The 27,386-nt window shown below is 41.4% G+C and overlaps 1 protein-coding gene across 7 annotated transcripts in view; it reads right to left on the reverse strand.

The window, feature by feature from the left end:
• The window catches only part of TRAK1 (trafficking kinesin protein 1), a 114,768-nt gene that overhangs the window by 37,485 nt on the left and 49,897 nt on the right, over positions 1-27,386 (reverse strand). For 6 of the 7 annotated variants that reach the window (XM_053265074.1, XM_053265073.1, XM_053265070.1 and 3 more), the window contains 2 exons: positions 11,543-11,619; positions 6,694-6,810 (listed from right to left, as the gene is read on the reverse strand). In XM_053265074.1, coding sequence (XP_053121049.1) covers positions 6,694-6,810; positions 11,543-11,593 — 168 coding nt within the window. In that variant the 5' untranslated portion in view covers positions 11,594-11,619. Of the gene's footprint in view, positions 1-1,865; positions 1,925-6,693; positions 6,813-11,542; positions 11,620-27,386 lie in introns of those variants that run through there. The other variant, XM_053265075.1, reaches the window with a different exon arrangement.

Below are 27,386 nucleotides of genomic sequence, written 5' to 3' on the forward strand. Positions count from 1 at the left end.
TTAGGGACTACAACTTTGCAACTTGCACTCTCCTGTCCTTGAGTTGTTTTATAAAGCATACCCATTAGAACTTAGGAGGAAATGTATTGAGGAACGAAAGGAGAACAGAGTTCACCTGGAGATTAACTAATTCTTCTGAGCTACTGATAATCTCAATAGCAAAAAATATTATCACTAAGTTGAACAGCTGAATCACAAAGAATTTGGATTTAAGCCTTTTTGTTCTACTGTCAGCTTATGCCCAAGGACTGTATGGATGTGTAAACACATCATGCTGTTGGCTATGCACTCTGTAGGTACAGCGAAAAAAGGGCTATGCACTGCTGAGCCAGACATAATGAGCTGGATCCAAAGATGCCCTTCCTCCAACAGGGAGAGTTTTCTGCCAGCAAGTGTCTTGTTTCTCAATCTCTCTCTCCCTACCTCCTGCAATTTCACCCTCTATTTCTAGAAGAAGCCCACTCCCTGTGTGGTTTATAGATGAACTGTATATGCCACTGACTTTGTATGTCAGTGTGACACATGCAGACTCCTTAAATTTTTGTACTGGGCTAACCTAAAGCTTCTACTTCAAACATTTCAAAAACATATTTAAAAATTTTTAAACCCAAAACTCAATTTATTATCTATAGGTGAATTGCTGTTCAACAAATTCAATCTGAACATAAAGCATTCAGGTGTGGGCAGATCTCCTAAGGAAAAAGATGTTAAAGGACTCTGTGTTAGGACTGAGCAAAATGGTTCCAAATACCAGAAGCTAAATAATCCACCTCCTGGCACTGTCTAGGGGTGACTGTTCCCACTGCTCATCTCGGCAATCTGCCATGCTTTTCTCCAGAGTCCATGGAGCCCCTTAAAAAAGCCATAACAAGCCCCTGCAACATCTAGAAAATGCCATGAGAAGCAATAGGAAGTGGAGTCCTTCCCAGCACTTTCCCCATACAATCCTACAGGGTCTCGAGCAGCTCTATGGAGAAAATGCTGGAAGGATTCCATTCCACTTCCCAACACACCCTACGAGCTTTCCCAGATGTTGCTGGGCTCAGCAGTTCTCTGTTTCTCTTTAAGGGGCTTCACAGGCACTGGGAAAAGCACACCAGCATGCAGAGATGTGCAGTGGGAACAGTCACCTCCATGCAGTGCCAGAGGGGCTGTGAGGATTATCTGGCTTCATGTATTTAGAGTCAAATATTTGCAAAGGCCTACACTACTTATCTTTGCATATTTAAAATGTGGCATGCATAGTATTCATTAAGAAGGTGCCTTTACTCTATCTTAATAAGCACAATGAGACAAAAGGAAGGAAGCAGGTCTAAAGCCATGTCGTCCAAATATGAAGACTGTGAGTTTAATTGATTTATTTTATGGCTAGAATGGCCAGAGAACTCTTGGTGTTTGAGCTGACAACACAGAAGCATTGGCAGAATGCCTGCTTCTCTAATATGTTGGAAAGGAATGGCTAGAGATGAAACTTTAACAATTAACTAGAGCAAGTTTAACAATTAACTCGAGCAAAGAAGGGACAATGAAATCCTGTGACCTTCTCCAAACTAAACTAGAATGACAACTCATTTTACAGTAGATTCTTTATCATATTTCTAGATATGGAGACAGGATTAGATTCCATCCTATGACGACACACCATAGCAAGAAGTAACTGTTTCCCCCTTATATACTGGCAACACAGCAAAAAATGGAAGTCTTTCCAGAGAAGATACAGTCACTTATGCTACTGGATTACTAAATGCTTTTTCTTCTCTCATAGTCAATTTACAGTTAAAAGAATCAAATTTACAATCCACAGTCCAGAGACTATGCCTGAAGCATGTGGATATACAGCACAGTGTTTACTCCAGTGCACTCACCTCATTTTCTTTAGTGCCTTACAATGCGTCTGAGTCTCAGTGTTCATAAATTAGTATTACTGGAAAGAGTTGTACAGGGTAGAAGTTAGAAGCAATTATTTGAAGTTGGGAAAGGGGAAAGGCTCTGTCCTCAAGGCAGAAGGGGGAAATGAAATTTCAGTGCGTGTAAGAGAATACACAGAAAGCATGTCGTCACAGGACAAAAAAAGGGAAAGACAGGGTTGAAAGGACTGAGTAAAGGGAAACAGAGAAAAGGCCAGATAACTGCACTGCTAATAACTATCTCCATCATGAGGATTAAATAATGTAAGATAGAACATGATCAAGTGCACTTGCAGTCTCAAATGAGTAAGTAGATTGAATCAAATTGGCAAGTTTAGCCTGGAAATAACTCAGGAAATGCACATCCTTCTTAGAGGCGATCCTACTTGCATTCATAAAGTATGAACAAGTACAGTCCACAGAGGTGCCATTAATTTAGTTAATTACAGTTCTGTTAATGTGCAATCATCTGTCCCATACTTTTGTAATGAATGTTCCTGTTGTATTACAGGATTATATTTTATTTTTTAATCACATTTATACTGCTGATATTTGTATCTCTAGGTGGTGTACACGACTCAAAACAACACACACAAAACAGAGTAAAAACAAAACAATTTCATATATTTAAAAAGTTAAAACAGTTTCATAGCATAAAAACAGAGAAACAGTTTAAAATTAATTTCAGTTTAAAGCCTGATAAAACAGGTGTATCTTGAGGGTCTTCCTAAACAGAGATAGAGATGCTCTTATTTTGACATGGAGCATATTCCAAAGCACTGGAGAGCCACAGAGAAGGCAAGTCCAGAGTTGCCACTAAACAAGATAGTGGAAACCATAACTATACCTCCCCAGATGATCTTAATAGGCTGCAGGATTCATGACAAAGGAGGTGTTCTCTTAAGTACCCTGGACCTAAGCTGTTGAGGGATTTATAGGTAATAACCAGCATTTTGTATTATGTTTGGAAACATATCAGCAACCAGTGCAATTCTTTTTAAATCAGTGTTATATGGTCCCTTCAGATTGTCCCAAAGACCAGTCTGGCTGACAAAATCTGTACCGATAGTAGTTTCCGGACTATGTAAAAAGGCAGCCCCACATAGAATGTATCACAGTAGTCATGTCAGGAGGCTATCAGCATATGGACCACTGTTTTAAAGTCATTTACCTCTAGAAATGGACATAGCTGGCGGATCAGCCAAAGCTGGTAAAATGCGCCCCTGGTCAATGCCTCAAACTGAGAAACCAGAGAGAATTTTGGATCCAGGAGCACTCCCAAGCTATAGGTACCTGAACTTTCAGGGGAGTGTAACCTCATCCAGAACAGGCAGATCTAAACCATCTTTCGGGTCCTGACCTCCCCCCAGTCAGTGTGTGCCATCGAGTCAGTGTCAACTCCTGGCGACCAGAGCTCTGTGGTTGTCTTTGGTAGAATACAGGAGGGGTTTACCATTGCCATCTCCCACGCAGTATGAGATGATGCCTTTCAGCCTCTTCCTATATCACTGCTGCCCGATATAGGTGTTTCCCATAGTCTGGGAAACATACCAGTGGGGATTCGAACCGGCAACCTTTGGCTTGCTAGTCAAGTCATTTCCCTGCTGCGCCATTAGGTGGCACCCACAGTCAGTACCGATGGCTTATTCAGATTCAATTTCAGTTATCCCTCATCCAGGCAGGCATTTAGGGAAGTTATGCCATATGGAGGTTGATATGGAGAAACAGATTTGGGTGTCATCAGCGTATTGATAAAACCTGCACCAAACCTCCTAATGATCTCTCCCAACAGTTTCATGTAGATGTTAAAGAACACTGGAGACAGTATGGGAGCCTTGAGGAACTCCATACTTTAGTTCTTGCTTTCAAGCAACACCATCTGGAATCTACCGGAGAAGTAGGAATGGAACCACTGTAAAACAACGCCACCAAATCCCACCTCCCTCAGGCGACCCAGAAGGATTCCATGGCTGATAGTATTGAAAGCTGCCGAGAGATCCAAAAGGATCAGCAGAGTCACACTCCCTCTGTCAATAGCCAATTGGTGATCATCCATCAAGCCAACCATGGCAGTCTCAACCTCAAAGCCCACTCGAAAGTCAGTTTGAAATGGGTCTAGATAATCTGCATCATCCAAAACTGCCTGGAGCCAAGAGGCCATTACCCACTCAATCACCTTCTCCAACCACAGAAGATTGGAAATAGGTCTGTAATTAGCGAATTCTGAAGGATCCAACACACTTTTTTTCAAATAAGGTCAATAATAGCCTCAAGCATCCTGCCCTTCATTAGAGAAGCAGTTATAATATTTACCAGACCCTCTCTAATAATATGATTACCAGAAAGTTGGGCAAGGGTCACGAGAACAGGTTGCAGGATGTACAGTCCAAAGCACTTTGTCCACACCCTCAGGCACACCACCCTGATCCGAGCAAAAGACCAAGTCAAGTGCATGACTAGCATCATGCGTCGGTCCAAAGACTACTTGGGATAGGCCCATAGTTGTCATGGCTATGACTCCTGAGCCGTTCTGACAACCTGGTCCCAAACTGAACATTAAAGTCCCCCACCAACAACAACCTGGGCAACTCCAATGCCAACTCCGCAACCAGATCAGTCAGTTCAGTTACGGACTCCACTGGGCAGCGGAATGGTTGGTACACCAACAGAAGTCCCAGCCTATCCTTAGTCCCTAGGCTTAGGTACACACATTCAACCTAGGCCAATTCCTGACAGGGATCCTGGTAAAGGAGATGGTATTCTCATAGACCACAGCCACTCCACCTCCCTGCCCACAGCCTCTCACCTGAACAGTATCCCACCAGGAGAAGCTGGGAACAAACAGGACCACTACTGTCTCCCAACCATGTCTCCGTAATGCATACCAGGTTAGCTCTTCACACATATATAGCAAAGGTTCCCAAACTGTGGCACTTCAGATGTCGCATCATCCCCAACTAAAATTTATTATGCTGGGGATGATGGGAGTCGTAGTTCAGCAACATCTGGAGTACCACAGGTTGGGAACTTGGGAACCCCTGATGTATAGTATAAATTGAAAAGAAGCATAAAGTTTTATTACTAAAACCTGCGGAAAGAGATAAACAAGAGAAATACACAGTGGAGAGGATCCAGATTAACTTAGTTATGACTAAACCCTGTTGAAATTAATGGGACTTAAATCAGTCAAGTCTCATTCATTCCAATGGTATTTAGTTCAGAGTAACCAGCAGGACTTTATATAGTTTGAGAATTCCAGTCTATTAACATTTCTCGCTCTCATGATTTAAGTGAATTTATTGAACATGAGTGCCAGACTAAATCTAGATGCAGAAGAATTCACAGACTTGCAAATATCCTAACGTTAAGCCAGATCTTGTGATACTGGAGGTTCTGGCTTGTATTTAAATTTTCAATTTGAATTCTCACATTTATGGACTCAATATGTGAAGATGTATTCACTGATGTTTTGACACATACTCTTTACAGATTCTAATCCAAACACTGTAAAGTAGCCTTCCCCACCCTCCAAAAATAATATTTTTAAATGACAGGCAGTAATTCTTGGTAATTAATTTTCTAAGCACAAATGTCCTTGAAGCAAGACATCTCTATTTGCTTCTTTTGGATACTGGTCATATCTCAAATTAAGTAAATCTTTTAAACTAAGCCAATACCTCACTGAAAAAGGGTCTGACTGCTAACATGTGAGATACATAATAATTCTGAGGTACAGAACACGAATATTTCAAAATCTCACTGAGCAGGGAAACCAAAAACAGCAATAGTGAAAAATCCATTCTTAATGGCATTGTATTTTGAATATTTGATGTGTAAGGAAAACACATACTCAGTCTTAAAGACATTTAAAGGATTCTGTAGATGTAAACAAAAAAGCAAATGTAACTGAAAAGACAGATTCCTTTGATACCTTAATATTGATGAAAACTATGGGTTTGGGTGTGAAAGATGGGAAACAAAAGGGTCTGATGTTGGAATTTGCATAATGGAGTCTCAACCTAGAGCAGTACTTCAGGATGAGGGGAACATTTCTTCCCAGCAGTGCCTTGGTACATATTCTTCTACTGTTCAGAAGAACATGAAGAAGGAAAGTCTGATATTACTGGGAGCGTGGCAAGGATTACAGTGGCATTAAGAGAATGGGCAGAGTCAAGTGAGCATAGCAGTTGGGCATGAATGGATGACTAAGCAATGACCGATACCCAAAAGGTATCAAGACCTACTGAGAGGCATGAAAGGAAGTAGAAATAGGAAAGGGTTTGGGCAAACTGGCATAGATGTGGGACGAATAAGCAGAGGCACTCTTACCCCTGGACTCTGGTGCCCAAGTCCAGGGCCTCCACACCCCCTGGGGTCCCCTAAATCCTCTTTAGTCTGTCCTGGGTAGTGTGGTTTGTGCCCTCAGGAACCGACGAGTTAAAAAATGATGTTTAACTTGCAGCGGGGGGGCCTCCAAAAGCCTTTAGGTCCAGGCTCCAAAATTATCTAGGTGCACCTCTGCTAATAAGTAGTGGAAGGTGAGAGAAAAGTATCCTGCTAGGGCTCAAAAAGGATCAGGCTGGATGGATGAAGCAGCACTGAGAGGCCAAGCATCATGGCAACTCTTTTTAATAGTTTGCCTGCTGGTCCTCACAGGGCAATATAGAACAGGCAGGGAGGAAATAGCAAGGTATGAAGACAAATGAAGACAAATGAGCTTGGCTTAGCAGAAAAGGGAGTAGGACTAGAAACTTTTTGGACTAGAAACAATCAGTATAAGCCTTACCTCTTCTCTGATATGCTCCACTTGTTCTTCAAGGAATTCATTTCTCTCAGTTAGAGATTTATTCTTCTTTAATAATGACTGGCCAATACGAGCAGCTAATTCTAAATCCCGCTCTTTCTATAAAAAGGAAAAAAATAGAAAACAAGGGGACTCAATTACTGGCTCATTTAGAAAATAACCACCTTTTGGAAGCACAAAAAACATTCAGTTCATGTTCTGGGGAGGTGTACTGGCTTCCTTGTTAGCTTTTTCATACATGGAAGCTAAAAATTTGTGCTCATTTTCTTTTCTTTGTATTATGCAGGAGACACCCACAAACAGAAAACTGATATATACAGTAAACTAGATACACATACAAAAGCAAAGTCCTTTTACAGAGAGAGAAAGTTAATGCAATCCAGTTTTTCTGTTGCTTTATTTGAAAACCGTAAGTTGCAAGTATTGTATATAGCACTCCTCCAAAGAGTGCAAAGGTTACTGCCTAATTCATCTCAGTAATTCTTACAAGCACCCTGTGATGTAGCCCAGTACCATCAACCCAGCATTATATGTGTGGATTAACATTGAGAGATACTGGCATGCCAAAGTCCAGCCAGTGAGATCCTGGATCAATTGAGACCGAAACTATGACTTCCAGTTAATCGGAATCCCTGCTAACTGGGCAAAGAGGCACATTTTCAAGTGGTCTCTATCCAGCTCCAGCAAGGCATTTTTCCAGTGGCTGTTGCTGGTGTATATCTAATATTTCCTTTTAGATTGTGAGCCATTTTGGGACAGGGAACCATCTACTAATTTCTTTCCTCATTTGTTAATTTCTGCTTCTATATAAACCACTTTGTGAACTTTTTGTTGAAAAGCACACAACACACCTATTTCCTGTAATCCATGGTACTTCCAGAAAGTTACTGTTTCCAGAATAGTTTCTGAATCTTTTATAAACTTCCGGGATGTTAATATTGATTAAGGAAAATTTCACTATTCCTTTTCACCTAGTTGTGTTACCTACATAAGCCCTAAAGGTCACAAGTTTCTGCACCCTGCTGTTACAAGGGCCCCTTTTCTTGGAAACAATACTCTGCCCCACCTGAGTAAACACCTGTTAACCATAGCTTGCCCTGCCTGACTAGGCATCAGCACAGCTAAAGCTGATTGGTGCATTATTGCTGGGTTTTGCTTTGTAATTGGTTCATTGCCTTGTAATTGGTTCAAGCTTACCAATGGCTAAGCTTTATTTTGCTTGTACTAGTATGAATGGTGTATACTATGAAACTTTGGCCTCTGACAGGCTCTGTATTTAATCCTATAGCCTGTAAACAGTATAAATACTCTTGCCAAAAGCCTGAGTGTGTGCTCTTGGAAGAGAGACACCTGGCATGTTGTGATCAATAAAAGCTTGAACCTGATGGATGGTGAGGGCCTCTGCTCATTAAACAAACCCTGAATTCCTGGAATTTCTCTATCAATATGAAGAACAATTAAATTAATGAATGCCATTCAACTGGCTTTATAATTGACTACTTGAACCTTAATCCTAGACCCACTCTCTGAAGTCTCTGCTACTGCAATCAAATTTATTCTAAGTTAGCATGCTTAGGACTACAAGAATTAGTTCCTTTAAAGTCAGTAGGATTGATTTCTAAATAAAGTTGACACAGATCAGAGTACCATAATAAGATACACTGAATAATTTAACTCAAACATTTTAATTCTATTAAATTCTGGTTCCTCAGCATTTTTTAACTCTCTGGTTCAGCTTCAATTCAGACAGTGGTTGACTGACTAAATTACTCCACAGTTCTGTTGAAATTAAGTAGTCCTTTAGAGTAACTCCTTTGGAGTACTACTGAATAACTTAGGATGCCAGTCACGAACTTTAAAAAGTTCAGTTCAGACACTTTGTATTAGTTTACATTTCATACAGAATAGTACCAAACACTTTTGCTTGCAATATTAATACTATACAATGAATTATTGAATTCATTGTATAGTATTAATATTGCAAGCAAAAGTGTTTGGTACTATTCTGTATGAAATGTAAACTAATTCAAAGTGTCTGAACTGAACTTTTTAAAGTTTAACTTGATAAAAACTATGTTTTAATATGCTTATTTTGAATTTTGTAAAGTTTATAGAAAACAAAATATATAGGATGAAAACAGTAAAATAAAATAAGAATAATCCAATTGTAAGTCAGGCAACTGATTATTAAGCCACATATTTGAATCTGCTATCACTTTTTGTGTTTAGACATTTTCAGTCCAAGGCATCAAAGAAAATTTTGGTTTGGGTACAGTTCCAGTTCATGGGAAAAGCCTCTCTGAACTGGGTTTAGTTGTGGTTCAACGCTCTGCTCATAATCACAGAATTTGTTGGAACCTGTTAGGAATTATAGAATTGACCTTGATAAATGATTTATTTAATTGCTGTGCTTCACTGTTTTAATATGATTTTAGGGTTGTTGTTGTTGTTTTTAAACATTAATATGAATGGCTGTGTGAATATGGCACATTGTGACAGGTGGATACAAATTGATAAAATAAAATATTTTACTTTATGCATTTGTATTTTGCTTTTTACAGTGTACCATATTCATAAGGCAGCTAACAACATTAAAATTATAACAAAACAACAGTGTTAAAAAGCACAACAATAAAATACATCAGCCAGCAAGATCAAGGCCTCATTAAATACCTTATAGAAGGAGCAGTGTCTTCAGCAAACATCTGAAGGCAAAGCAGAGGTTTGTTGGACATCCTTGGAAACAGTGGTCCTCAATCATAGAGCCACAACCAAGAAAATCCTGTGCCTGAACCTGCTAAATGTAATTCAATGAATGGTGGGCCAGAGAGCAGGGCTTGAAAAGCAGATTGTAATGCTTTTTTTAATACACATGGTTGAAGTGTATTAAGTCCCTTAAAATGATCTATTAAGCTCTAAATGCAACCAGGTTAACAGCAGCATTTTGAACTGAGCCTGGAAACAAACTGGTAAACAATTTGGAGTATGCATGAACTGCACAATCCCAAACCAGTTCAACCACAAACTGGACCAGAGATGGTCTGGTCCGCAATTGAACTGAACCAATCCCAGTCTGTGGTGGACCAGTTTGGGATTGAGGGGTTATGCTTCTAAAGGGGAATCTGGTGAGGATTCCCCTTTACAAGCAAAGGGTGGGGATCCTTGAAAGGTGTTCTAAAGGGTGGCTGGGGGGGGGGAGGGGGTGAAGAACTGTCACCAGCTGCTGGCACCACCGCTTACCCCCCTGGCACAACCCAAGCGCACAGCACTCCCTCTACAGAAATCCACCTGTGTGGCAGCGACATGGTTCCAGTCTCTGAGGAGGCCATTTGCATGGAGTTCATGGATCCTTGGAGGCAGGAACCATGTTGCTGCAAGGGCGGGTTGCTGGAGAGGGAGTGCCGTGCGCTTGAGCTGCAGCATGGGGTGGGGCAAGCATGGGGCTGGTAAAAGCCTTAATCAACTTCTCCTGCTGCCTCCCCCCCGCCCTTTAGAACACTTTTCAAGGATTCCCCCACCCCTTTGCTTGTAAAGGGGAATCCTGACTGAATTCCCCTTTACAAGTACAGCCCCTCAAACCACCAGTTTGGTTGAATGGACCGGACTGGCCGGTTGGTTCGATTAAACTAGTTCATGGACCAGTGGTTCGGTTCGAATTTGGTCCAAATTCAAACCAAACTGCAATTTTCAGTTTGTGCACATCCCTATAACCAATTTACCTGACACAGGATAAGTATACTATGTGCCACATGACATCCCTGCTAACGTTCAAATACTGTGGCTTCATTATGGACCAAATTTGATTTCTGTATTAGCAATAGGAGATATTCATATATTTCTCAATAACCTTGCTAATAAGTCTTCTTTACAAGTTACTTCTGGTAAGGAATAACTCTTCCTTACAAGATAATTCCTAAGCAGTTTAACTCAGATTACAATGGAAACCGATTATGCTGGCCTCAATACCACGTTACCCCACTAAAATATTTTTGCTGACTGATGAACTCCATTTGCTACTGAAATTTTTTATTTATTTTTTAAGTTCCAATCCAGCTGAAAATGCTTATTACTAGGCTACAACTCTATGTACACTGATCTGGAAGTAAGCCTCACTGAAAAAACAGGGACTTATTCATGAGTAAACATGAATAGAATTGTGCATTTTGAAGCCAATGTAACAAGTCAGTTGTGGCTAACCTAAGCTATTCCAAGAGCCTTTGATTACAAGTCAAATATTTTTAATAAAATAAGATATTAATTATTAAAATTATAAATATTAAATTTATATAAATACTACATATTTATAAATGCATATTAAAATAATGTGAGTTTCATTGCTTTTAATAAGACATTCACAACTGACTTTAGCTGAATTGACTTCATTATTGATAAAGGTAAAGTGTGCCGTCAAGTAGGTATATAGCTTGATAAAAATAAAACCTTTTACTTTATAGTGTTTTGCATAATTATAGTAAAAATATTGTATTTCTAAGCTGACATTTGTGCAATGCATACACTTCAGCTGTGCATGAATACAAAGCACACAACATTTAGTTGGAACTAGATCTCAATGAAATAAATGGATGCTGGTTTCCTGCAATTAAAATCCTATTCTTTTGCTCTCAACAAAGTTATGACTAACCATAAGTGGATTACATACAGGATCAATACAAGGAAGAACCCCCCACCCTCAAATGAAACCTTTATGTATATTATTCTTACATGTATACAGAATATTTACCTCGTCAGTGATAAAGGTGACAGACATTTTCAAAGGCAAATAATTGTGTTATATTCCTTTAATAATTTCTTATAAACATGAGATACTTGCCTCTTCAAGAAGACGTGTAACAGCATCAATGTCATTGTATGTTTTAGTCATCTGGCCCACTCTTTCAGCGCATAAAACTGCAAAGAAACAAAGGAAATAATTCATGTTCTTTACCATAGAACTAATTTAGAGTGTTTTATATAAAGATACATTGAATATGATGAATATTTATACAATTTTCAACCAAAGTTCCTAAAGCGGTTTACATAGAAATAAAATAAAATAAATAAAATGGCTCCTTGTCCACAAAGGGCTCACAATCTAAAAAAGAAACATAAGATAGATACCAGGAACAGCCACTGGAGGGATACTGTGTTCGGGATGGCAACACAAGTATGTCATAAAGATGACATACTTATGAAAAGTACAGTTTAAATTTTCCATTGAATGATGTTTTATAACTTTACATGCATACAGGGAACACATTTCCTAAGAAGCAAGTTCTGCTGTATTTAATGGGGCTCTCTCTTGAGTAAGTGTGCACTGAACTGCTGTCATATGCTTCCAAAAATATTTAAAGAGTTCAGTTTGGGAAATAAGTTTTAAAATCTTGAAATTAAGCTACAACAGCTCAAGATACCATCATAATTGGTCAGTCAATAACTCCTAGTCTTTTTGCTGCAAGTAAATAATCAGTAAAGCAGGATCTGAGAGTTAGCAATTCTGCAGTGCCTTTAGGACAACTCTGATAAAAGAAGGTGCACACATTCTGTAAAGTCCAAACTCGGGCATGATACATCAATGAAAGTCACAAGTGAGTGTTTTCAAAATAACACTCTTGTTACAACTAGGGAAGTCTTTTGTTTCAACTAGGGGAGCTTCTTGACAACGGCATAGATCAGGCTGATCAACTTCAGCCCTCCTGCAGATGTTGGCCTACAACTCCCAAAACCCCTGGCTATTGGCCACTGTTGCTGGGAATTATGGGAGTTATAGTCCAAAAACAGCAGGAGAGCCAAAGTTGAGGAGTCCTGGCATAGACATATCCATTCTATGATCCACTGGAGAAACAGCCCCATCAGACTGAATCACATAGTCCCTCTCCTTTCCCTTACTTCCCTGATTGCTTGCATGACCTTCATTGTTTATTGACATATTTTATCTGTCAATGTCCTAATGCCAGTACCACTTCTTCAGAACTCATTAGGCAAACATCAAAGGAGCAACAGCACATTCTAGACCTTATCAGTTTTCTCCCAGGGAAATGACCTTGCTTTGCTCATGGGAGTGCCACTTATGAGGTTTAATTATTTGGGTTGCAACTACAAGTTATTATAGCTTTGTTGTTTCTAAAGAAAAGTTTAGGTGTCAAGAGGGACTGTGTCCTAAGAAGACACTGCTGTTGATAATCCAAACATGCTTCTGCAAGTGCCGTCAGATGAGGCAAAAGTAGACAGTAGCCTTCAGAGAGACACAAAAGCAAGTGGTTCTGAGAATAACTTTGTATTTTCCTTGGCATTTTTAGGAGTATACATTCTTAGAGGACCTTTGGCAAAAAGATTAATATTAATATAAAATATTCCACAAAACAATGCTTCCCTATAATGTATGCACTGGTGCCATTCTAACACAGCACAGCAGCAGCAGGCCTTAATCTTCAATTTGTCAGCAGCTATAATGAAAGCTAACTCCTCCAGTCTGTGAGGGCTCTTGGCACCCAAACACCTAGAGGCCCCCTTTTCAGTAGGTGGGTAGCTTTATTGGGGGGGGGCTAATGTGTGCTGTGAAAGAAGCTCTTCTTGATAAGGAGAAGATAACAACAGCTTCTCCTTGTCCCACCCCCGAGGATGCAGAAAGAGAATTGTACCTGCCACTACACTGATTGGCAGGGGGAAGTCCACCAAGGCACTCCACATCAGCTCATCTCCCCTTCCCAACTTCCCAATTGATGAGGTTCTGGCAGCAGCATGTCCTATCCTTGGAGACTGAATAGTGGAAGAGCTGCTTCTGTCACTGCCACAGTGATGTGGAAGGTGGCAGGGGGACTCGCCAGTAGATGCCCCCTTCCTCATCAATATGGCAGTAGTGGCAGCAAGAAGAGCCAGGGAGGATGGGAGAAGAAGAGTTGTTGCTATATTGATGGGGAAGGTGGGGCAACTGCAGCTGAATCCCACAGGAGTTGTGGCTCCTGATCCTCATAGCAAATGGACTTTCCTTCCAGAAGAAGAATCCTGCATCACTGCAAGAGTCTCTTGGAGAAAGTTCATAGGTGGATGGGGAGGGCAGGAGAAGGTAGCATTGCTGCAAGTTTCTCACGCAGCTCCTGCCTTCTTTCCATCCAGAAATGGGAACATCACAGTTTATGGATAGGGAAGATGGGTGGAGAGAAGGTAGCGGGGTGTAAGAGACGCACGTTGTTGCCTCCTCCCAACATCCCCTCCATATAGTTCATGGGGCCTTGCTGGGGTCAGCTGTAGGCCCATGAGCCGATGCCAAACACCAGTCCTGGATATAACATGAATATGCTAGTGAAAGTGCTTCTCCTTAGCTAGCAAGTCACCCTTTAGACATTTTCAAATGATCAAGCATCACAATAATTGGTGGGAGCCAGAGGGGATAATAAACTATTGTATTGGTCATGGAAATGCCCCCTGGGCCATGGTATGAGAATTACACAGGCTATTATGGAAGAGCATCTAAGATTAATTATAATCTGCAGAAGGAGACAATAATTGCCACCACTACTCAGTTTAAATGACCAAGAACAATGCCTCCAGTGCTCTTTGATCTTGTGCAGGGGCCTTAATATAAAATATTACCTCAACATGTAAGGGAAAATGCAATTGATATATTTTGTCTGCAATATTGTTTCCCCCCTTCGTGAGGCACAATTACTTTAAACTAATTTGGACTTAATTTGTCCTTAATGAATTAAACCATGTTAGAACATCATCATCTGTCCTCCCTGCCTCAACATTAATTGAAACTTGGAAAAAATAAATTTAGTGAGAAGAACTGCCTGCCTCACAGCCATCTTCTTTTCAGAAAACAATTCAATCAGCTACTGGATGCATTTACAATCCCACACATCTCCGAAAGGTATTTGGCAACTATAAATGTCAACACAAGGAAAAGAGCTAATAAGTAGAAAGCATATTTTTCCAAATAACTTGAAGTTTGCTTAATTACATTCCTTATTTTTTAATATAAAAGGTTAAAATATACTTGTAAGAGTATGCACAATAAATCCAATGACCACAAGAATGCCAGCCTCTTCTGTGAAGATAGTCATTGCTAATTTTTCTAGTGCAAAGCAAGACCAGGTTGCCAGGGCATTAGGTGCTGCACAAACAGAGATAAGAAGGCACGAAGAGAGACCTCAGTCATAGGGAATTTTCTCCATTTTTGTTTATCTATCTGTATATTTGCTTATCTAGAACAGCCATCGAATACATGATGGTTGTTACAGTGCAGAGAAAGGCTTGATTGACAAGCTATACCAACAATCTGTCCTGATATGCTGCATGTTACTGCAAATACAGGTAGACCTCATTATCAGTGGATTTGTGTATCCGCAGTTGGGAAAAAGACACCCGAACTCAGCATACGCAAACGAAAAGGGGAGGGGGGACATCCCTACTTCGCATATCCGCAGGTCGGAGGTGGCTGGAAATGACCGTGGAGATCATTTCCAGCAGCCATTTTCTTCAATGGAGCCACAAAATGGCTCATGTCCTTGTTAAAAAAGGGGGAGGGGGACACTTGCTGATTTTTGGCCTATTTGGGAGCACAGCATGATTCAGGGGAAGTAGCAGAGAATGGCAAGAAGCTTCCCCACTGCAAAATCTGGCCAATTTTTGGCTGACCGGGAACCTAATCCCTGCGATCCCATAGGCTCAATGACTTGATATTCGTGGTTTCCATATATGCGACTGCAGCCTGGAATGGAACCCCTGCAAATACTGAGGTTCTCCTGTACTACTCTATAGTCAAGTGCCCATGTTGCTAGCCCCGTGATGGAAACACACCTGTAAATATATCTTTTCCTTGTTATCAATCATATTTTGGCAGCTGTTTTGCAAACTGTTTTGATGTGACTGACAGGCCAAAACCTAACAAGAGCTGTAAAAATATGCAGCACACCTCTTTTCAAGTTGACGTTCTTTATTGCTTAAAACTGATGTCATCACAATGTGAAATGATAAATGCATTTACAAAAATTTAAACACAGGTTCACAAGATGAAGATTGGAAATTCAACTGCATTAAAATAAGTAGTTGCAATATAAAATGAGTTAAGTTAAAAACCATAACATTAAAAAACTTTAAAAATCAGTAAAATGTTCTAGTTGAAAAGACAGATTCTAGAAAATCTAAATTCCTTTCTACAATTAACATATCTGCTAAACTCTTCTTCTAATGTTTATATCTCGGCATAATTTCCTTTGCAGTAATTGCAAATGCAATTACTACAGTCAACAAGGTCAACAAGTTCAGCATCTGTAGTTTCTGCTTCTTTTACCTTAAAAAAAAAATATCGAGGCCTTTGTTAGTTCCTTCAAAAAAATTGCAACTCTTCTTAGTATTTCTAGATCTTTGTTAAAAAGAAAATAATCTATCTTCTGACAGACTGACCAATTGACACAATTTTCTCCCAGATCTACAAGATGTTTTTTTCCTAATATCCCCTGTCAAAGGGCACTTAAACAGGTAGTGAAGAAGATCCTCTACATCTTTCAAGCCACAATGGCAGAAACATACCTGATTAGGTGTCTTGGTTAATCTACCTTCAAGAACAGAAGAGGGTATTAATTGTTACCTTGCAAGAATAAGCTCCTTTCTCAAGCAAAAGTTATTTATTTTAAATAGATAATCCTCTGGGCCAGGATAGTGTTTTAAAATATTATACCAAGAAAATTAGAATATTACATGGAACCAAGAAGACAAGGATTGAAGAATAGAACTCAGTACTTGGTTTGGGCCCCTTTTGCAGCAATTACTGCCTCAATGCGGCGTGGCATGGATGCTATCAGCCTGTGGCACTGATGAGGTATTATGGAAGACCAGGATGCTTCATTAGCGGCCTTCAGCAATTCTGCATTGTTTGGTCTCATGTCTCTCATCCTTCTCTCGGCAATGCCCCATAGATTCTCTATGGGGTCAGGTCAGGCGAGTTTGCTGGCCAATCAAGCACAGTACACTGTATACTTTTCAGAGGTCCGATATTGTTCTATTCTACAATCCTTGTCTTATTGGTTCCATGTAATATTCTAATTTTCTGGGATTGTGGATTTGGGGTTTTCATGAGCTGTACGCCATGATCATCACAATTATAACAAATTAAGGCTTGACTTATCTCGCTTTGCATGTAATGCGTCTGTCTCATATAACAGTTTCACCTTTTAATTTGCATTACTGAAATTAATGGACTTTTGCACGATATTCTAATTTTCCGAGTTTCACCTGTAAATTTGAACTTTTGGTTTGCATTGAGTTTTGCCACCAAAACCTCAGGTTTGAAGGAGGCATCATGTTGTCCGGATTCTGCCCCCATGCCCTACGGTTTGTACAAGCTGCACAAACCAGAGTTAACTGCAGGAAGCTCCACCCTCTCTCCTACTCAATTGGCTGCCATGGCTGTCCTTCTTGCGGCGGAAGAAGTATGCGCAGCCAGTTCTTCCCCCTTTGCAATCTCCCAGACTGCAGATCACAATCATCTGGGAGCATGCCGGGGCAATGGAGGCAAACTGTGGGTCCGCTGGACCTGCAGTTTTCTGTTATGTCCCAAAGTGGCCATTTTATATTGCCCAGGACTCCAATTTAATGAGTAAATACTTAGCACATATTTTTGCTATTATATCAATCAAGCTTATTGGCTTGTAACTGGAAGGTAGGGTTTTCTCTCCCCTTTTATGTACAGGAATAATTATACTTTGGGTCCAACCTGATGGTATATTACCAGTGCAATTTATGTGATCAAATATATGACATAATAATGGGACCCACCAATTCAAATTCTGCTTGAAAACCTCCCCACAAATACCATATTCTCCTGGCACCTTTTCCCTTGGATAGTGATGATAAAATATCAGCAATCTCAGCTTCTGGAACCAGTGGCCGGTTGTCCAAATGATCTAACTAAAGGGAGAATCTGAGTACATTTGTATCAGGGGAATTTGTATTAAAAACAGAGTGGAAGTGGGACATTCACTTATGCTTGGAACATTTGGGGCATTGCTGATAAAATTAGGCCTCATGCCATAATTTACTATTTGCCAGAATCTTGCCAGATCTTTAAGTTCAATAGCTAGTGCTAAATCTTTCCAGAGCTTACTCTGGAATGCAGCTTTTTAGTCTTTATAAGTAATTTGTACTCCTTTTTTAGATTTCAAAAATCCTTCTAAATTTTGTGGGGTGAAACTTGATTTTAATTGATTTTTCAGTTGATGAATGAGTTTCTTTTATTTTGGCACTCATCAAACCATGACTGGCTCTTTCTAGTTATATTGTTTTTTACTATGGATATCTCTAAGACAGATCTAATTATCTCCATTAAAGTTTGAAAAACATTCAAGATTATAAGGAATCATAGTTGGATCTCATCATCTGGTCCTTCCGCTCCAAATATCTGAAGATAGAATGGAAGAAACAATGCTAGAAACTTGATCATCCCTAAAAAATATTTTAACACCTTTTGTCATTGCCAGACTTAGACTTAATTGTACACAAATCGGTTGGTGATTACTGTCTTCTGACTGCACCTCTTTATATCACTGCCACAAATAACCACTTTACATGAACAAGATGCTGAAAAACGGGTAATGCATACTTACAAAACTACCATAACCTGATAGCTCACAAACTATGCAGTGGCATAAACCATACTATGTAAGCAACTGCTCCTGTCTCTCCTGTAACACAAAAATGTGGTGCAAGAATTCTTGTTGGAGGAAGTGTGAATTTTATAGGGCCTTTTGGGAACCAGGGATACTCATACAAATGCAGAATTAATTTTCATTAAAAGAACAAGCAGCAGGTGGAGTGGAAGGATAGCAAAAGAAAACATCAGCTGCTACAACTGACCCCCCCCCTCGATTAAGGAATGCTTTACTATTTTAATTATATTTAAAAATCATTAGAAGTTATAGGTTGATAACAGTAAGGGGAAAGAGAGAGTGCAAGAGTGAATTGATTATCAATGGGATAACAATGGTCTTGACCCCCAAATATCATTGTCATTTTCTAGTCAACTGTATGGATGTCTTCTGAGTTAAGAGGAGATCATATAATGAACTGTGCAGAATTAAGCAGATCCAGCAATTATCTTTCCCTATTAGCAGCTATATGAAACTGTTTTCAATAACTTAATGTCCTTTTGGCATAACTTAGTAGGTTTGGGTTCTTTTTAGGGAAAATGTTGAGTAAGCATTTTTTTCTTCTGGGTGTTATTTGATTCATAGGTTCTTCTCTTTTGTGTTTGTATAATATAACTTTAATGGTTAGAAATGCAAGCTCTCTTGGAACTTTTTATCTCCCCTTTGTCTTTCCTTCTGTTTAATACATTTAAAAGGTTATATGGAAAAGCATCATCAAAAGCGGTTAAACATTGCCATTCATACTCAAGCTAATTATATATCTTGTAAGGCTTCATTACAATAGAGAACATTCCCTTTTAAGATTGCAGGTGTTTTCGTTTTGCTACCTAATCTTAAAGGAATGTTGCCACTACAGTTTGTCTAGTGTGCTAAAATAGTTTGCATTCAGGGAGGCTCCCAGATTAGATATCAAGGTAAGCATATGTGATCTCAGACTGCCAAATCTGAAACCATCAGGAAATGACTTATGCCAACTGTAATTTTTATGTTGTTTCCTTTAAGGAGGTTCTTTCGTGCTAATAATTTCAGTCACGTCTAGTCTGACTTACAAAGAATTCTAAAACTCACAAAGCAAGATGCAAGGTGCCAACTTGGCAAGGTGTTTGTAATAATATTGCCTGTTATGGATGGGGGTTACACTTCCTCAGAAAGAAGAGGTATGCAGTTTGAGAGTGCTCGTATCCTGGTCTCACCCTGGTGTCTCAGGCTGGGGCTATGGCCTAGGGATGTGCAATTCGATTTGATGCTGAATCGATTCAGGTCAATTCGAGTGATTCGAACTTGAATTGAATCGCCATTGAAATCAATGGAGCTATTCGAGGTCGAATCAATTGGACCCCAATTCAAATTGAATAGATTCAAAGATTCGCATTGCCATGTTTGTCTCTTTTACACATTCCGATTGTTTTTCTGGGCGTGATTTCCAAATGGTTGGTGATATCCTTGCTTCTTGGTTGGCTGGTTATGATTCAAATCAAGTGTTGTAAGGGGGCAACTGTGTCCCAGCGGGCTGGGGGGAGGGACAAGGAAGGGGGGGCAGAAGGAGAGAGTTTCCAAATGTATATAAGAGGACTCTCTGAGGCAGCCTGACATTGCCTTTTCTGCCTTCGAGGAGTGGGGAGAGGACTGTGGCTGCCAGATTCTTATCTGCTCTGAGGATTGTGCTGCCTGCTGAGCTGAAATCACTGAGCTGACCACTGAAGCACACTGCCTGGGCGCCTGCTTCCTGCCCTGGTCTGTGTGGACTGCTGGAAAGCCAGAGCCTGTGCCATGTGCCTGTCTCTCCCTTTTTGTTGTTTTCCTTTTGCAGTACCAACTGCTGTTTTATTTTAAAGAGCACCAGCACCTAGTGACTTAACTAGATGCTTTGTTTCCCCCCTCCCCCTTATCTGCTGCCTTCCCTTTTATTTTCTGAGCACCTGGGTGCCAACTCCATGGTGTCCAGCTACACTCCCTCTGGCTGTTGAGTGCCTGTGTGTGAAGCTTGACTTAAACTGCCTGCAGCTCCTGGTCAGAGACTCCAGCTGAAGACTGGCAAAAGGATCAGACTTCAGACTGATGAGCCTCTCAGCTACACACACACACACACACACACACACACACACACACACACACACACACTTATGTTAGAGTTCTTCTTTCTTTTAAATAGCGATTATTTTGGGGAGGGGATCTTCGTTAGGTACTAGTAGGACTGTCAGGAGAGTTGGGAGGGTAGCTTAGAGAGGCCTCAGTAATCCCCTCCCCTTAGACTCACCCCATTGTTGCTTGCCTTAAAAAAAACCCTCCCCCACAAATAAAGCCTGCTTTTTACTTCGAGGAATTCAATTTTTATAACTGCTGTGTATGTGCACTATAGTGTATGTGGCACACACAGCATAAATATAGACTGCCCCCTGAACCCACACCCAATTTTTAGATACCCACCTCCCATTAGGGCTTCAATTAAAACACCCCGAAATTCTGGAAGGGTGCAAGGAACAGCCAGGAACAGACTGCAAGGGAGAGGGTGGTGATGCTGGTCATGTTGGGAGATGACAATAGGGGTCTACTTCCCGAGTCAGCCCCACCCCTACTTCTTCAGCTGTGCACAGGCTCACCTATTTGGATGAACCAAGCAGTAGAAGCTGACTGTGCGATGGGTGCTGTTGCTAGGCAAGCAGTCCGATTGACGAAAACCACCTCTCGTTACCCTGGCAATTGGGGAGATGATGGCTTTGGACGATCAGCCATTGAAGATGGTAGAGAATGTTGGCTTCTGCCGGCTGCTCGCTCCAGACTACAAGATCCACCCATGCACCACTTTCAGAGAGTGATGCCCTCCCTGTATAAATCATGTAGGGAGGCAGTGTTGGGACTGCTACACGCAGCAGGGCTCAACACCAGTGTGCACTTCATTGCAGATTAATGGACCAGCTGGGCTGCACACTTACTTCCTGTCCCTCATGGCACACTGGTGGGGGCAGGAGAGGGAGGGAACATCTGGCGCTGGTGGCGTGGACAGCCCCTCCCATGTAGCAAAGACCTGGTGGGCGGTGCTGCATGTGGTGACTATGGACACGGACATCAGATTAGCTGTCAGCGACCATGGACCAACAGGTGGATGCTTGGCTTTCCGGGCAGCTAATACTTCACCAAGGCTTCATGGTCACTGACAATGTAGCCAACATAGTTAGGGAAGCCAAGCAGAGTCAATTTGTGCACATCCATTATGTGGTACACACTTTGAACCTGGTTGTGCAAGATGTGCTTGACCTCAAGGAGGCAAAGGCCAGGCGATAGAGATAGATGACTCACCTACACAGGCTTCGCTGCTTCCATGGCCGCTCTTGTGGAGATATGCCACAAGATAGCTGGCCATTTCCACTGGAGTGAAAAGGCTAGGCATATGCTCAGGGAGAGGCAGCTTGAGCTGTCAGGGCCGTGCAGATTCTGCACGCAGCAGCACAGAGCTTTGCAGTGTTGTGCGTGATGGTGGAGTCTTCATTCGAGAGCAGCAGTAGGGTATAAAATTTACTTGAGAGACCAGGATGGCTGTGGAGTACTGGTGAGGTTGGTGAAGCTATCTCCATAGAAGGGGCAGAAGAGGAGAACATGTGCTATGGTTTTGATCTGCCTGTGTTGCAAGGACATAGTCTCTCTGCAAGTGGGATCTTCCTGAACCTGCCTTCTAGAATGGCTGATGGGAGGGCATGGCAGCACACCAAAGTAAGGCCTTCTTGTGGGCTGGGATTTCCAGTAGTGACAGATCTGTTTGAGGAGGGGAAGGGGAGGTATATCAGACTTTCTGGTGTGGGGAGGTTTGGGACCCTGCCTAGGTCTGTTTGGTGTTCTAGGTCCGTTATCCTTGGCTTAAGCACAGATTTGGCCTGGTCGTATCCCATACCATAGCTAGTAAGAGGGGGAGGGAGAACCCCAAGCTTGGCAGTTTGGTCTGAATAGCTCTTTTCCAAGAAGATAGGAATGAGTCCTGGAGAGTCAGGGGGGCCAGATCATGAGGAAGGAGGACTAGTTTTACCCCACAGATAAGGCTGGCCAGCCATACTCTAGCCTCCACCATCATTCCTATCTTTAGTCAGAGGCGCTGTTTTTCTGGGGAGAGCTGATCTACCAATTGGATTTAATGAGTAGACCAGCTCTCTGCAGTAAACATGAATCAATCTGATGATTTGCTTATCAAATATTCGAATCAGCTGGCCAATGCCAGTTGTATCAATGATTCAATTTTTCTTTTCGGTTCGAGATCAAATCAAAATTGCAAAATCTGATTTGTGCACATCTTTTTATCTCAGGTCTCTCTCACACAAACTCACCATATTAAAGACAACAACAATTAAAACCTTTCACAAGACAGTTCATAATTTAAAACAAATACAATCAAGCCATAAACCACCACAATCACAAAGCTAAACAAACAGACAGCAGAAATGACACAACAGCAGAAATGATCTATTAAAGCACTAGCAATACTGCACGGGAGGAGGCAATGGTAATCCCTCCTGTATTCTACCAAAGAAAAGCACAGGACTCTGTGGGTGCCAGGAGTCAAAATCGACTTGACAGAACACTTTACCTTTGCAGAAGATAAAAATAAGAAGCCTTGTGAGATTAAAAAAGGCCCACTGAAAAATAGAAAAAGAGGTCTGCTGGACTTCTGTAAGAAGCAACCACCCAGGCAAAAAGCAGTGGCCTCCAGATCTCAAGCTACAAGAGGAATGTATCCTCTGAAGGAAAAAAACAGTACCGTATTTTGGGGTAGAAACGCCACAGCACATACATTTGAAAAAGTTGTTTAAAAGCGCCTGTGGTGTTTACGCCGATGCGAAGCTTATGTGCGAAAAAAGGGCTGGAAGGAGGCATGATGGCAGCACAGCAGTGAGAGAGGCATCACATGGCCAAGAAGAGAGGCTCCAATTGGCTGAGAGGGAGCTGTTGCCGGAAGCAGAGCATTAGGCAACAGTGGAAGAAGAACAGCAGCAACAAGGCAGCTGGGCCTTTCTGGCTCTGGGTTTGCTTGCTCCCTGCTCCTTTTTTAATTTTTTTAGGTCTGTTTGGGCTCCATGTGGGGGCATTTTGGCCCCTTGCTCTCTCCCCCAAAGCGTTTGCTCAGGCAGTGATGGCCAGGTTGGGCCCACAGTGTGGCCATGTTAGAAGCTGTGCCCAGGTGCAAATGACCTGGTTTAGCTGCGGCATTTATGCTGATGCAGCATTTCTGATCATTTAAAAAAAATATTTCCTGCCTTTTTTCTTCAGTGCAGCGTTTAGGCTGATGCAGTGTTTCCGCCGGAAAATAAGGCATATAGGAGTGAGAAGTCTGGATCAGGAGGAAATTCCTGTGGGCCTAGCTATGTGAACAGTGTTACAGATACCCCAGTCCTCTCTTCTTTTCTCTCTGCGTTAAACTCTTCTCTTGCTTCAAACTCAGGCACAGGCTTTTTGATTCAGCTGCTGGGAAGTCATGATAACACTGGCCAAGGACATTGTGAACTATAACTCTGTTGAGAGACTCTCAGTGACCTTGCAGCTTATTATAGAAAGCCAGAGCAACAGAACCCAGAGCCCTGGCTAACGACTTCTGTGAATCAGAACCATAGCCTAGGACAAATTAGGAAAAACTCTGTATTTCCTGCATTTCTGATACAGGAAATGTATCAGATACCGGAAATGTAATGCTGTATTAATCTGGGTGCCTGGCCTACTCATCCCGCATGGGAAAATAACCTAGCAGTGACCATACCCTTTCCTCCTTCCCCTCCTAAATTCCTTACTTTGAAGTGCCAATAAGTGACCTGATGGCCTTAGAGGCCAGGAAAGAAAGCTATAGCTGTTCGTCAGTTATTCGTTATCAATCAAGGCTGAAGACAGGAGTGGCAGCTCATCAGAGACTTCCTGTACCAAGTCATGGGTACAAGAGATAAGGATCATAATGTGGAGCCAACCATGATGACAAGTCCAGAGAGTGAGGACAGAATGAAATTTTCTGAGACCAGAGCCCTGGAGATGGCGTCTGAGATGGCATGACTGCTCCTCAGTGATGGATGTGAAGAAGGAGATATCAAAGGCCAAGGAAGGTATAAGAGTTTGGAGTTCAGCCCAGAAGATCAGAGGACATCTTCACCGTTTTCCTACACTGTGCAGCACCTTGCTCCCCAATTCTTCAAACCCCAACATCTCTACTCGACAGGAAAGGTGTGGGTCGGCCAACCATTGTGTCCATTCCTGCTTCTTGCTAACAAACTCTCCCCCCTTTTCTCTTCTCCCCTTTCTCTAGGAACAAGACTGTGTTTTAGCCTCTGTATGTTGGGTCTCAGTAGTTGCAATAATTCTCTGAACCTATTTTGTAAAAAAAAAAGCCATAAAATACAATTTGGTCTGGTTCCTTGCATTTCCCACACATCCATTAGCCAAGATCCCAGAGAGATTGAGTAAGAACCACCTGTGGTTCATAATAGTAAGCATGCTGTTATTCTTGAATGTTCATGGTTGGAATTTTAAAAAAAATGACGGAGGAAAAATTGGTGAAATAGGAAAGGCCAACTGGCTCTCTCTACATGACTCAGTAAACCCCTTTCTGGATAATCTGTCAAGTTAGCCAAGGTGGTAGTGGGCCTGTGGGTATAACCTTGAAGCATATGGACAGAGCAAGTCCCCTTTTCTCTAGTTCCATTGTTGGGGTCCCACTTCTTTCTAGAACATTCATTGCCTGATGCAGCATCTGCAGTCTTGTGAAGGCCCCTCTTAGCGAACAGGAAGTTTCTCCGTTGTTGAGTAATAGGAAGATATGCAAAGAGCAACAGGTCTTAACACACAATTGTATTTTATTGTTAAAACATGAAAGATGAAGCTCTGCAGGGAGCTCTACCTTCAGTTACTGCATCTAAAGCTGTAAGAGCACCTACCCTGCTCCTATGCAGAGAACGCTATAGAGAAAAATTTGCAAAACAGCTGCCAAGCTCCACTGTCTAGCACAAATCCCGGTAAAAAAAAGTAGTTTTAAATTACTTCCCCTCTACACACACACTTTTGAGGGCTGTGTCCAGCAATTCCCTCCAATGAACGTGGCAATCCTAGGTCAATAATCTTCAACAAGCTTCCCTGAAAGACAGCTTGCCCACCACCATTGTTCTTTCATGAAAGTGTGCAGCCACAGAAGGGTTGGTAGTTCTAGGGTGGATGCTCAAGGCAATGTTGAGGCCCACAGCCCTGAACAGTCCCCCCATGAACTGAATTAGTACCCAAGAACATCTCCCAGAATCCTCCTCAGCATGCATCATGTGGAATGATTTCTCAACATACAAATCAATGTGGAATTTTGTCTGAAAGTAGCAAAGTACAAAAACCATCGGTCTATAGTATACAGTACTAAACTAGAACTAACTTACCTTTCAACATTAGAAATCACCCAGCACCTTCAATAGCTGTGTAGAACAAGTCATTTCAACAGGTGTAGCTTATATCACACAATGAAGAGGTTTAAGATGGTTAGATTTGTTAAAAGCTCCCTCATCTAAACAGTTACCAGAATACAGGAGCCCCACATTTGAAACGTTGGCCACTTCAGCCTTGAAACAGAAAATATAATATAAACCAGCTAGCCCAAGATACAGAATAGAAACTGACAAGGTGACATTGCCCATTCTGTAGGATTTATACGTGTTGGAGGCCTGTTTTTAAACCTCAATCCTTAATTTGCTTTTAAACAATGTACTCATGCCAAAGCATGCTTTTGTTCAGCTTTTTGTTCACTGTTTTCCCACTCCCCTTTTTTTGCAGGGGCTGCAGCTGTGGTAATTCTGCACCAGGAATTCCCACCCCCATGTCCTGCCTGCAGTACCAATGTGAAGTTTCCCCTTTGAACTACCCGCAAACCTTGTTTAGTTTCTATGTCTTTTTAGTATCCTGAAGTCACAACTGAGAGAACAGAATTTCAAAAGATATTCTGACTGATGCAAAGGAGGTGGGGTGAAATTTTGGAATAAATCAGAAAAAACAAGACACACAAACAAAACATCTCTTTCAGTGAAATCAGTGGGAATGCAACACACTATCAAGAAGCCCGATTTACCATGCGTAAGGAAGGCAAAAGCCAGAGATTGAGAACCATTCACTCAGTGACTACTGAGGGGTGAATTATGTAATCTCACCAAATTCTAGTTTATCACTGGTTTACAAGCTTCAGCAGACTCAGGAATAATCTGTTCTGGTAATGCCATGTGTTATATTTTTCTTTGTAAGCCGACTTCCAATATTCTCTTACACAATGAGTTTTTGCTTCTACCCCAAAAGCTGGGTAGCTTTGTGGGGTAGGTATTTTCCTGTATTCTACCAAAGAAAACCACATGGCTCTGTGTTTCCAGGAGTTGACACCGACTCGATGGCACAACTTTACTTTTACTTTATTTTCCCCAAAAAGGGAAGATATTTTCCAAAACAGATTATGTGTTAGGATCAAATATCTCCTTGCACCAACTGTGTTATCTGTTCTGGTTAAGAGAATGTGCACAATGGACCTTGCACTGTTAGTTTATGAATTCATTTGTTGTTCTCACTCACAATTACTGGATGGTAGCATGACGTAAGAGTCACCATTCTGAGAAGTTTGGGGTGTTCACTAAACAAAGACATTTTGAAGAATGTGAGGTGTGCAGAATTACAACGGCCCCAGGTTTTACTCAGTAACAACATGCCTTGTCAGGCAACCCAAGATCTACTAGTCAAACGCTCAAAGCCAACTCAAAAAATATATCCTAGGAAGAAGGCTGCTAGGATGCATCAGATTTTCTCCACAAGATACACAAACAATTGTTATCAATTCCACTTTCATGTTCTCCCTCAACACCTGGTGCACAGGGGAGCCTCTCTCCCTTTGCTTAGGAACCGTGGGACGATGGGACTCCACAGCTCAAAGGAATCATGAGACCCCACAGCACAAAGAACCATGTAGTGTACTTTCCACTACTGATAGAAAATACCTGCTCCTACACAGAAGCCTCCCCAGCCTATTAAGACAGAAACACAAGTTGTGTTCAC

Source organism: Hemicordylus capensis, chromosome 6 (genome assembly GCF_027244095.1).
Source record: "Hemicordylus capensis ecotype Gifberg chromosome 6, rHemCap1.1.pri, whole genome shotgun sequence".
Classification (NCBI taxonomy): Eukaryota; Metazoa; Chordata; class Lepidosauria; order Squamata; family Cordylidae; genus Hemicordylus; species Hemicordylus capensis.